A 13349-nucleotide genomic window follows, 5' to 3' on the forward strand; every position below is an offset into this window, starting at 1 on the left:
AAATGCTGGTATGAACATGGCATATAACGTGAAAAACAGCTCATTATCACACTAGTTGTCACAATGCATTATTGTGAATAAAATCACATACAGAAAGGGAACATTAATGGGTACTTTACACGGTATGTTTTTTACATATGAATTGTCACTTCTCCCATACAAAATGTATATGCAAAGTGACAACTCATATGTAAAAAACATATCGTGTAAAGTACCCATAAAAGATCGTTCTTTGTTGTGTAGCAGCTTAAGTTAATGGTGACATCCGCTGTCCGAAATGATTTTGGTTTGCGGTCAATTCCATAGCGCAAACGTCAAATAAATCCTCTCGAAGTGGGTTAACCCGGCAAAAAACTCTAGTGTAACCGTACTATAAGTAATGAAATCAAAACCACGGAAACGCTTGGTTTTGGGATCCGTCATAACAATAACATCTGCAAGGTTATTTCATTTTCCGAAATTAAATTTCTTGAATAGGATCGTTATCTTTAGACGTAGGAGCAAGTTGAGTTGATAAAATTATATTTTTCTATATAGATTTTAAGATTTTCTGCTATGGTCAGGTGCAAATACACATAATGCACGGGAACAAAATATCTTTTAAATTGAAAATTTTTCCCTTAGTAGCCGACATTTACAAGGGAGGCCCGTATCTCGGGAAGTATATATAGACTTCCGCAATAAATGTTATACATATTTGTATATTTGTGGTCAGGGTAACGAGACCTACTTGTGAAAAAAAAATTGTTCCCGATCCGTGCTTAATGCTTTAACTCATCTTAAGCCTTTGACTTTTTTGGATACGACTTCGGGCTTAAGACCACTTAAGACCACAGGTAGGTCTCGTTGTCCTGATCACAAAAATATATATGTATATCGTCTAGATGTAGTCCATACTTCCCGAGATATAGGCATTTAAAGTTCCAAAAATATTAGAGAAACATTTATAATTTAAAATAAATTTTTGTTCCCGTTCCCTAGATTTGCCCCTGTCCATAGGAGAAAGTCTTAAATCCCCGGCCGAATGTCGGCTATTGCAAAAAAAATTACAATTTAAAAGAAAATTTGGAACTTTAATGGCCTATATCTCGGGAAGTATGGACTACACCTTGACGATATGGCTTATCTTTCCTTTACCGACCCACCTCAGAAAATTATGAAAAAATTACCACAGATAGTGCTTTTTATCCCGATTCCGCAGAAAATTATTAAAAAATTACCAGAAATAGTGATGTTTATACTGATTTCAACGATGTATTATTTTGTTGAAGGGTATGTATACTTCCCGAGATATAGGCCTCCAAAGTTCCACAACGGCCCTAGTCTAAAATGTTGGCAAACCACCGCAGAAAATTATTAAAAAATTACCACAGATAGTACTTTTTACACCGTATCCAATGAAAATATTTAATTTAAAAGAATATGTTGTTCCTGTTCCCGAGATTTGCACCTGTCCATAGGAGAAAGTCTTAAATCCCGGCCGAAGGCCTGCTATTTAGAGAAAAATATCTAATTTAAAAGAAAATGTTGTTCCCATTCCCGAGATTTGCACCTGTCCATAGGAGAAAGTCATAAATCCCGGCCGAAGGCCGGCTATTTAGCAAAAAATAGGTTAGGGCCTTTGTGGATCTTTTGAGGCCCATATTTCGGGAAGTATACATTTCAACAAAAGCAATACCTCGTTGGATTCGGTGTAAAAGCACTATCTCTGGTAATTTTTTCATAGTTTTCTGCGGTGGTTTGCCAAAATTTTAGACTAAGGCCATTGTGGAACTTTAAAGGCCCATATCTCGGGAAGTATACATTTCCGCAACAAAAGCAATACATGGTTGGAATCGGGATAAAAAGCGCTATCTGTGGTAATTTTTTCATAATTTCCAGCGGTGGGTCGGTAAAGGAAAGGAGTTCCGACGATATATATATTTTTGTGATCAGAGCAACGAGACCTACCTGTGGTAAAAATTTCAAAAAAATCGGGTGTGCGCTCGTATTCCCGTCTTGTTCCCGACTTCGGGCATTTATGGTGACGATATGTCCATACTTAAAGCATGATTTAAACTATTCAGTGAAATTACTCTAGGGTGGACCGGGACTTAGTTGTGTCTGGCTACTCGTACAATTGGTAACAATTGCTTTCAAATCTTACTGGTTGTTGTCTGTTAACACAAAATTTTGACAGTTCTTCACATAAAAGTTGCAATTTTCTACTAGTCAGATTTCTTTGAACGAAAAGTATTGTATGTTTGCGAGTATACCCTGTATATCTGTAACTATGACAACATAATTTATAATTCACTTTACTTTAACTTTACGATAACTGCCTCATATTAAATAATGTTTTTACTTTTTCATTCATACCATTTTACGTAATGATGTCAAACTTTTTCCACTGTAATATTTACAATGAATTTGGAACAATCAATGTCGCGAAAACAATAATAAACAATAAATTTTACAACGAAAAACAACGATACTCTTATGAGGTTAATTACGCACTGACGTCGGACTGATATGGTAACAGAATGGAGGGTGGCAGTAACATTTTAGCATGTAATTATACTGGAGATCACTTAGCAACGTCTGACATGAAACAAAACAAACGACTATGGATTGGCTGTGGCTTCAATGCGTTCGGTCAGTTATACGTAGTTGAAAACGAACGGAAAATACAAAATTTTAAAGGTAGCTACTATTTTATATCGATTTTATAATCATTCATTTGTTGTACTAATTGTTATAAACTTACATAGAAATCGCAATAAATGCAAATGTTCGGAATCTTAAATGTTCATGGAGTTATTCAGTTTCAGCTAATGAATGCTCACTACGAATGTATGGATTTATACACGGCCAAACAAAAAATACAAAAACAGTAACGGCTGACAATTCAATCAAATCATTAGCAAGTTGTGATAGATATTGCTTACTCTTACTCAAAAATGGATCTGTATTTAAATATGGAGTACAATGTCTAGAAGGCCAGTTAGAAGAATTGATATTCCAAACGAATGAAATATTCACACCAAAAAAAATATCCATTTTCGGAGACCCTACAGCGTCATCATGCACATCACATATAAAAATAGACCACATAGCTTGTGGCAACAATATTATGGTGGCTTTAGGAAAATGGAATGAAGTCTTTACGGGAACCACTCAAGTACATCGCTTTCCCAAACATGTTAGAATACAACAATTGGTATGTGGTTTTGAACATGCCCTCTTGTTAACATATAATGGTGACATTTATTCGTGGGGCAATGGTTTGTAAGTATTGATAATGTCAGTATTATTCATGGTTGTCAAAAGGTATATGAATCGTTTACAGAAGAGGTCAACTAGGACTAGACGTTATAGGAATTGAGGAGAAACCTGTCCTTCTAGAAGCAATGGCTGGCATCAAGGTGAGTTATCAGTTATTAAGTAGTACTTTACGAACGAATGCAAAAATGTTTCGTACAAAAACAGGCTGTAACTGGACTAACTATATAAACCCATACATAATATACACATCACTTGGTCGTGTCATACTATAGGTGATATGACTGGGTAAATTTTTCTTCTAAGATACTACAACTTGTCGAAAATAAACTAAAGAAATTTTTGCTCTTTTATTATTCTCATTACAGATAAAATGTATAGCCGCATCGGGATGGCACAGTGCAGCCATATCCACATTTAGCGATCTTTACACCTGGGGTTTCAATTCAAATGGACAACTTGGTTTGAGAATTTATAAAACTGGTGATGTTAAGGAACCCGCTTTATATGTGTTACCACAGTTGATAGATACGGCAAATTTTAACTGTTGTGAAGCTCAAGATGGAGGAGGCTGTTATCCAATAAAAGTAGTGTGCGGAGCAAGACATACAATTGTGCTAATGAACTGTGGTTCTATTTATGCTACAGGTTGGAATGCATATGGACAGCTCGGTTTAAAAAACAGCACTTTGTATACCGACAAATTTGTATGTGTACTTAAAATTGAAAACATTATTGACGACGATGTAGAAATTGTATGTGGGCCTTGGAATACTTTGATTGGAATGCATAAAGACGGCAAATATCTACTTAATGACATCTGTATAGAACATTAGGTCTGTTCGATAACTTCGCAAGTAAAAAGAACTTGCAAGTTTTTTGTAAGTACAGTCGAAATCGCTTATAACGTCGGTCAAGGGACCGACGGAATTTGTCGCTATAACCGATATGTCGTTATAAGCGATTTCGACTGTACTTGCAACTACTTTTCATTTCTCATTTGTTATCGAACATTTTGTAAAAGTTTGTACAAAATTGTTATCGAAAACGCACTATCACATTTCCAGATTCCTCATACCACTGCCATTGTGTGATGTTTGTGGGCAGTATCTATTCTATACATTATGTTATATTAAATCACTAAATATACGAAAAGAAAATAATTCGGAAAAAATGCAGAGGCAAGTTTTGTTAGAATATAACTATTTGTTGTTTATCTCAAGAATATTTGTAGAGAACTGAATAAACAAATACAGTCGAACCCGATTATAACAACAAGAGGCCGATGAAATTGTAAGCGATAGTCGTTATAAAATGACGAGAATTTTTATTATCACGACAATCATGCATATTTCTCTCTGAATTTTCAGCACGGACAATCATTTTAAAAATTTAAATTCTTTTAAAATCAATATTTTAAAACTTTTAAAGCTGGTAGATTCTCTTAATTATGGCGTATTCTAGTCGAATCGACAAAAATATTCCCTATTTGGGTATAAATATAGAAAAACGGAATTTTTATTCATGATTGCCTTGTATATGTGTAACTAGCATGTGCCCGCTACTTCGTTAGCGGAAGTGACACAATTATAAAGAAAATCTCAACATTAACAACATTAACAGCCCTATTCTGAACGCATGGGAGTTGGGAATTTTTTCCCATTCCCACATTCATTTTCGTATTCTGAATAAAATTTTGTGGGAGTTTTTTCCCATTTCCCATCTCCGCTCATTCTGAATGAAGTTCGAATTGGGAATTTGTTCCCATGGGAAAAAAGTATACATTCTCTATCTTGAATTGTGGGGGAATTTTGTGGGAAAAATCTCCCCAGCAAACAGTGTGGGAGTTTGAAAAAAAATTCAAGAAATTTCATATTTTAAGGCATCTACACGACAAAATTACTGCAAATATTTATAATCGCCATGTGTTTGCTTAATAAAAGCATACAAAATGTACTGTAAAATATGTCATTAGTAGACTTCGGATTTTGCATATTCTTATATGATACAAAAACCTGCAAGAATCTAACATGTTTTACACCGATAAAAAAAATTTTCCTTTATGTTATTGAACAAAACAAAAAAAAAGTAGTAAAAATTAGTAGATTTTTGCAGAACTGCAACAATCTACTAATTTTTACTATTTTCTTTGATAACATAAAGGGAAAATTGTTATCGTAGTAAAAATTGGTAGATTCTTGCAGGTTCTGGAACAGAGCACATATGTATTGAAATACGAGAAAAAGTACCTTGGTTGATTCTATTAACGCAGCACAGCAAGTAAAAACAAATAAATTTCAAAAGAATTTTTGGCAATAATTATTTAAATATATTGGAAAATAACCATAATATATACAATCTTTTCAACTTTTATTCATTTTCGTAATATAACCTTCGGGTTTTTTAAATCAGACGACCAACGTTCTATTGAAAACGTGTTAGTCTCCTCAACGACACGACAACGATCACACAGACGTACATATATGTATATATGGGCAAATCCCAGAAACAGTCTACCAGCCAAAAAATTTTTTATTTTATCCAAATTAATTTATTTTTTCACAGAAGATTAGACTGGATATCTAATTTTAGAAATATGTTAAAAACTTTTTTTCCTATCATTATTAACACAAACATTATTACAAAATTCTACCCTACCTCAGGTTTTTTAATTTTATACAAAAATTGTACATTTTTTACATGTTCATATTATTACTTTAGTGTGAACATAAGTGGTAAACTCAAAAGCTATATTGTTATTCACTCAATTCTCTTAGATTTTGACAGAAAATATTATCTTTTACTATTTTGGAAAAAGTGAAATTAGGTATGAAAAGACAGATTCAAGTGGTGTAGCGTTCGTCACGAAAAATTATATTTTTTTTATACTGTGGGCAGAAATTTCTTTTTTTTTAATTCATCTATAAATTTAAATTAAACTAATATCCTGCTTTTTAAGGAAATAGAAAAAAAATTTACAATAATAAAAAAAAAATACAGTGCATTAATTTCTGTAGCGTTCGTCACGATTTGAGTTCTCCCAAAAAATAAAAAAAAAATTTGCCTTTTAATTCTGTTTTCACTTTCTCTTGTATTCTATTTTTGTTTTATTCTGTTTTCGTCGCGATTTGAGTTCAGTTAATTGTTAAGAAACTTAAAAAATGAAATGATATTTCAAAGTTATATTTATTTTCTGATGGATGTGCAAGTCAATTTAAAAACAAATTCATTTTAAGTAGTATACCCTTTTTCAAAGAAAAATTTGAGTGGAATTTTTTGCAACTGCTCACGGAAAGGGTGCAGTAGACGGAATCGGAGCTGTCGTAAAGAAAAAATTTGGAAAATGGTAAAAGCTCAGAATATTGTTCTTAATAATGACCATGATTTTTTTTAAATTGGCGAAAATGAATACAAATGGTATTTTCATTTTATATGTAAGCAGTAGTTATATACGAAAATCAGCTAGAATTCTTTCGGAGAGATGGGCTAACGTTAAGAGCATTCCCGGAATTAAAAGCAAACATTATTTTTCGTCATATAACATAAATGCGCTCAAAATCGCACTAACGTCAGATTCATTAAAACATAAAATTTATTTATAAACATATACGCATTGATAAACTTATTTATGAACATAAAATATGACTTAAATAACGTTATTTACAAGAAATATACATTGTTTCGTTAAAATAAATACACTGGTTTTTATTTCCTATATACTGGAAAAAATGTAGCGTGCATCACGTTGCGTGCGTCACATTAGGTTCGCTGATTTTGGAAAAAAATACAAAATTGTTTGCCTAAAAATTAATTGTTTTAGAATTCTCTTATATTCATCTTTCTTTTAAAATTTTCATTTTGTGTGCTTTATTATGCAAAATTTGCTAAAAATTATGAAAACATAGCACAAGGTCGGAAGCTACTTCCACTTTTTGTAGCGTGCGTCACAATAACTTATTATCAATTTTTTCCGCTAATTATACTTGTTAAAAATTTTTTTTTTATAGCATTTGAAAGTGCTCTCAAATTCTATTAAATACCATGTATAGATTAAATGCATCTATCTGGGAGGTTCAAAAAATGTTAATATTTTTGCCCGAAAACGCGCACAAATGTAGCGTTCGTCACGCAGGATTTACCCATATGCCAAATTATTGCAATGCTATTCTATTTTCCGAAATGCCTTTTCTTGAATAGGATCGTTATTTTTGAACGTAGAAGCTTGAAATTTTGCAAGGGCGTGTGTTTTAGTTTTAGATTCCATCAAAAACTTTTTTTTTTCTGAGATACGTCTTCGGCAATTTATGGTGACGATATGTAATAATACGCAAAAATATGTAATAATCGAGAAAAATATATGAATTTATCTTTTTGAATTTTTTTAAAAATATGCAAAATACGAGTTCTAGCGATCATTAGGAATAAGTAAAACTAGCGATATACTCGTTATACCCCTAACTAAAATTATTCCGAATCAACATACAATTTTTAAATTCGTTACAGACTTAAAAAGTTCCTATTTATACACGAAAATTATGTTTACCTACTAATTAAAAAATGCTTACACCAATTCGCACATTCTGAAGAAAATGTGCTTACGAGTATTAGAACAACACCACACATCGTTGACTCCATTAACTTAAAAAATCCATAAATCAATGCACGGTTGTTGAATTAAGTGAGTTGTGCTTTTGCTAATCTAATTCAAAAACCGCGAATTCAATGCAAATAGGCATTTTGTATTACAAAACAAAATTACAGCCCCCAAAAGTATGCTATAATAATTTGGTGTAACTAATTTCGAATTTCGAAATTTCAGCTCCCATCTTTTGCTGTTCCCACGTCGTTGAGAATATGGAAAACGTGGGAACAGTGATGCCAGATTTGCCGATTTATCGGCATTTTGCCGATTTTTAGTCCAAGAAAATAGAAATGCCGATTTGCCGATTTTACCCCTAAAATGCCGATTTTTAGTTAAGGCAACTTGTTCACATAAAATTTCCATTTTGTATGACAAATGTGGTTGCTAGAACTAATTTGGTACAATAACAAAGACAACTATATCAAGAGTAGTTTGATTAATAATAATAACATTTTTTTTAACATTTTATAAAAACAGTTTGAATTTTCTTGATTACTATAACGTGTACTTCAGTATATACATCAAAGAAATTGTTCAAAAAACGAAATTGTCGAAAAGTGGGTTAGTGGAAATAATTAAAAACTGCACAAACTTTTACATTGAACTTTGTGGTCAGATTTTGTTTAATTTTAAAAATAAATGTAAGTGCCTAGCGTCAATAAATCAAAGTTTTATAATAAATGGCACACAAGATTCATTTTTCGACATTATAAAAGAATACGAATGCTTTATAAACATAAACGAAAAGCAAGAACCAAATTTCAAAAATTTGTTTAAAGATAAAACGTAGAGTTGCTAGAATTTTAGAAAACAATGTGTGAATTAATTGGCCTGTTCCTTTATTTTGAAAATGGTAAAACCGGCAAAAGTAGTAAAAGTTGTAAACTGCTCTCATATGAATTGTATTGTGTCAGAAGTAAAGGAACGCTTTTCGAGTAAAAAGTGGTAAAACTTGAAGATTCTTGAACGTGAAGGAACAGAGCTAATATGTGCAAATTCTGAATCATTATTTCCTATTTTGTCCAAATTTATTAAACATGTTTTAGTCTTGCCACATTCTTCAGCAAATGTGGAAAGAGTTTCTAGTCAAGTAAATTTAAATAAAAACAAGTAAAAAAGTATCAGTCGGATTTGCCGACAGAGATATACCCTCAGCCTGTGTATATTGAAACCATTTTTCCCAGGGGGTTTTAAAATTTTGGACGTTTGACAAAAATGTTGATTAGGATTAAAGATCAAAAGTTTTGCGGAGGAGATACTAAAAGGAATGGATCGACATTGACCATTATGGAAGTGGATCTCCAGCCACTACATATGGTGCCTATGGGGTTTTCACACCCTTCGAGCTGTTTGCTCAAGAAGTATGGACTTGCCCCTGAAAAAACGTTTACCATCGTAATTGAGGTAGCGAATGCAAGTTGCTTCAATAAAAATCAAAGTGATTCGAGAGCAGGTCTTAAAGTGAACTTATCCGAAATTTTGTGTGAGAGGTACCCGAGGGAGTAGACAAATATAGTTCATATTCCAACCTTGTCTATATCTTGTATATATATTAGGATGTGTAAAGTATGGACCAATTCGGCCACTCCCTTTAAGAGTTACCATACCAACAATTTTTCCGAACATTTTTGAACTTTTGTGGGGGAGGTACCTGAAGGTGTGGACCGATATGGCTTATCTTCGAACTTAAACTATGTTTGGACAAAATATTACTAAGGCCAAATGCTGGACCGAATCGGCAGATCCGTTCTAGAGTTATCTTGCGCTCCAACCACTTCACACGGCGTCATAGGGGTCTTTGCAACTTTCATGCTATTTTCTCAGGAAGTGTGGACTTGACCCTAATGAAACTTGTACCGTCGTATGGGGGGCAGTGAATACAAGTCGCTAAAACAAAAATCAAAGCGATTCGAGAGATGGCCCAAACTGAACTTTTCCGAAATTTTGTGTGGGAGGTACCCGAAGGAGTGGACCGATTGAGTCCATATTGAAACCTTATCTAAGTCTGGTACACATTTCAGGGTGTGCAAAGTATGGACTAAATCGGTTACTCCCTCCAAGAGTTATCGTGCGCACAAAATTTTCGAACATTTTCTAACTTTTGTGTGGGAGGTACCGGAAGGAGTGGACCGATATAGCCCATCTTCGAACTTAAACTAAGTTTGGGCAAAATATTACGAAAGCCAAAATTTGAACCGAATCGGTTCATCCGTTCGAGAGTTATCGTCGCTCCAGCCAGCCAGACAGACGGACGGACATTGCTCAATCGACTCCAAATTGTCTGAAACACATTTCGCCCAAAAATACTTGGGGTCTCTTTACTAAAGACTACTTAAAATTAAATAAGTCTAAGGGCCATTATTACATGTGTTCTTTTACTATCTGATGGATTTGAAAATGCAAAATAAACTAATTTGGAGGCACTAAAAATATAATTTTCACATTGAAAGTTAATGACAAGATGCTCCTCCTTGAAATTCAATCATCACTTTTAACTTTAAGTTAGCCGGAACGCTATAAATCTGTTCGGTAAATCCAAACTATAACAAAAAAAGACTTATAATAATGGGGGTAACTGTTATAATGTTGTCATTAAAAATTATTTGTTACAAAACTTTAATTCAAATATTTATTACAGAAATTTAATTTAATTGTAAACCAACATTTCAAAATTCCAATACAACTAGTAAGAAAGTGTCAGTCGGCTTTGCTGACAGAGGTATATCCTCAGCCTATGTGAATTGAAACTTTCTTCTACGGACACATCGAATGTTTTCAGAATTATGTGGCCATTTTTAGACATTTGAACTTGCCGAAAAATGTGGATTAAAATTTAAATTCAAAAGTGTTGTGGAGGTGGTACTTAAAGGAATGGACCGACATAGTCCATTAGGGAAGTGGATTTTATTTTGAGAGTTATGTATATCATTTCGATAGATATCGCGCCCACTAGTCGTTTCAGTGGGTCATCGTATAACTTTTGGAATCGGTTGATCAGTTCGAAAATTATCGTGCTCTACAGCCACTACATTTGGTGCCATAGGGGTTTTTACACCTCTCGGGCTATATTCTCAAGAAGTATGGACATGCCCCTGAAAAAGCTTTTACCGTCGTAATGGAGGCAGCGTATTCAAATTGCTTCAGCCAAGATCGAAGTGATTCGAGAGCAGTAGTGCGATTCTCTAACTCATTTTTTGAGTTACCGAAAAAAATCGGTAAAATTAAAACGCAAAATTATGAATGAAAAGTTCAAATAAAAGTTGACAACACTCTTGCTATCGGTAGAACTTTACGAATGCTTTTTATTCGCCGCTAACTTACCGAAAATCATCGGTAACTACCGAAGTTATAAGCATTTTAATTTTACCGACAATTGTCGGTAACTCAAAAAATGAGTTAGAGAATCGCACTACAGGGGCTGGATTCTTGTTCTATGAAAAATTGAAATGAAAAATATTTCCTTTATAATTTTTTTCATTTGACAGTTTTCTCCTTTGTAAAAGTTTTCATTTTACATTTTCATAGAAACGGAATTGGGCCTCAGGTCTTAAAGAAAACTTATACGAAATTTACTGTGGGAGGTACCCGAAGGAATAGACAAATAGAGTCCATATTCGTACCTAATCTATATCTTGTAGACATATTAGGATGTGTAAAGTACTAAATCGACTAAATCATTCGCTCCTTTCAAGAGTTATCGCGCGTACAAATTTTCCGAACATTTTTGGACTTTTGTGTGGGAGGTTCCCTTCAAGAGTTATCGTACGCACAAATTTTCCGAACATTTTCGAACTTTTGTGGGAGAGGTACCTGAAGGAGTGGACCGATATTGCCCATCTTCGAACTTAAACTAAGTTTGGACAAAATATTACGAAAGCCAAACCTTGGAAAAATCGGCTCAACCGTTCGAGAGTTATCGTGCGCACCAGTCAGGCAGACAGACAGACGGGCGGACATTGCTAAATCGACTCCAAATTGTCTGAAACACATTTCGTGGTTGTTGGTTTATGAATTGTTAATTGTTTTGTTGCACTTAAAATTTTGTTTTTTTAACTTATGCTTATTAAATATAGCATTAATTTGACTGAAATAAACGTTATTTAATTTGCCGATTTTGAAAATTTTTTGCCGATTTTGGCATCCGAAAAGTGCCGATTTTCGACCAAACTTATCTGGCATCCCTGCGTGGGAATGGGAAATTTCGCTCCCATGGGAAACATTTCCCATGGGAATGTTCAGAATAGTGCTGTAAAACTATTTTTTTTAATAGAAATTATTTTTGTTATTTCTGACCGATTTCTGAATTTAATATCCTAATTTTGTCTTCAACAGCAACTCTTATGTTCAACAAACCAAACATTATTGAAAGAATTTTTGTTTTAATTTGAAATTGAAAATCAAAATTTTTACAACTTCATCGTTTTTGTCTAACTGGATTTTAACGAAAGACAATCTTTTGTGCGACACCTGTTATGCGAAAACAAAATTATTAAAGAGACGTAAATCAGGATCGGTTGGAAACTATAAAGATCGGTTGGAAGCTATACTATTATAACCAACTGCTATATCTGTTGCAATGGAAAATAACAACCTTCATTGTCTTTCCAATATGTATATATTGGTTTACGATAAAATAAATGCGCCTAGAAGTAAACTACAAAATTTGAAATTGTTTGTGATATTTTACGGTATCAAGAAATTATAGCATTTAATTTGACAAATGTGTTGCCAAATAAGTACATAAGTAAGTAATAACAGTGAATAATAAGGAATTTTGTTATTGTTATTTTTTGTGGTTCCAGGACGAATTTTGCAAAACCCGGCCTTATCTCGTACATTTGCACCAACAGTGACCTACTGGTAAAATTTCAAGCTCCTAGCTTTAGCCGTTTTAGCTGGGCGTTGATGATGAGTCAGTCAGTCAGTCACTTATCACCAAACTCAAATATATAACAGATATATTATATATTAATATGCATAAGAATGTTGTTTTATTAAGTAAATAAAAAAATCAAGTCAATTATTTTTCTAATTAATTAATTGGATTAATCGAGCTAATATGGCCTAAGGAGTTTTGTATTGAAAAATGAATTCTAGCGAAATACCACACACTCAACCATTACGCTACGATCGTTTCGCCTGGTGGTTTAAGCCAGGCTCATCAGGCGTATTTGAATGCTAATGGCTAGAAGACAAAGGATGATTTTGATAACTTCTATTTATACAAACATTTTTACAATTTTGTAATTATGAAGTATTTATGGAAGTCTTTTTCTTTATCAAGTCACCCTAGTGTCTTGTCTAGGAATCATTTTCTCAATACATACACATATACAATCGAAGGGGGGTTTCCTTCATGAATTGTAATGCCTTCAGTTTTTGAAGTTTTGGATATCATGTCGACTAGATTTGTTGATATGATACATTGGCATCATGTCGACTAGTT

General features: G+C 33.4%; 3 protein-coding genes across 9 annotated transcripts in view; 2 read left to right on the top strand and 1 right to left on the bottom strand.

The window, feature by feature from the left end:
• LOC141388149 (ADP-ribosylation factor-like protein 3) overlaps positions 1–2499 on the bottom strand; it is a 40681-nt gene extending 38182 nt beyond the window's left edge. Inside the window, exon 1 of the mRNA XM_073958193.1 lies at positions 2359–2499. Within this exon, the coding sequence (XP_073814294.1) occupies positions 2359–2361 (3 nt within the window). The 5' untranslated portion in view covers positions 2362–2499. The remainder of the gene's footprint in view (positions 1–2358) is intronic.
• LOC141388041 (lamin Dm0-like) overlaps positions 1–13349 on the top strand; it is a 184140-nt gene that overhangs the window by 18795 nt on the left and 151996 nt on the right. The gene's annotated exons all lie outside the window — the stretch shown is intronic.
• LOC141388095 (RCC1 domain-containing protein 1) lies at positions 250–12926 on the top strand. Of its 7 annotated transcripts, none has more exons than XM_073958145.1 (6): positions 250–441; positions 2522–2682; positions 2751–3267; positions 3332–3404; positions 3630–12647; positions 12706–12926. In XM_073958145.1, exons 1-5 carry the CDS (start codon positions 380–382, stop codon positions 4095–4097), a joined length of 1281 nt encoding a protein of 426 aa, XP_073814246.1. In that variant the 5' UTR covers positions 250–379; the 3' UTR covers positions 4098–12647; positions 12706–12926. The 7 variants fall into 7 exon arrangements, with proteins under 7 accessions (XP_073814246.1, XP_073814242.1, XP_073814253.1 ...); XM_073958141.1 differs by having other exon boundaries at positions 257–441; positions 3329–3404; XM_073958152.1 differs by lacking the exon at positions 250–441 and adding an exon at positions 1955–2266 and having other exon boundaries at positions 2484–2682; positions 3329–3404.

This window comes from Musca autumnalis, unplaced genomic scaffold (genome assembly GCF_047663935.1).
Source record: "Musca autumnalis isolate F117 unplaced genomic scaffold, ASM4766393v1 scaffold_1, whole genome shotgun sequence".
Taxonomy (NCBI): Eukaryota; Metazoa; Arthropoda; class Insecta; order Diptera; family Muscidae; genus Musca; species Musca autumnalis.

Coding starts and splice junctions, on each gene's coding strand:
- LOC141388095 (XM_073958141.1), top strand. CDS start 380: ATGAAATCAAAACCACGGAAACGCTTGGTTTTGGGATCCGTCATAACA. Junction 442..2,521: donor ATAACAATAACATCTGCAAG/GTTATTTCATTT, acceptor ATATGGTAACAG/AATGGAGGGTGGCAGTAACA. Junction 3,405..3,629: donor AAGCAATGGCTGGCATCAAG/GTGAGTTATCAG, acceptor TTCTCATTACAG/ATAAAATGTATAGCCGCATC.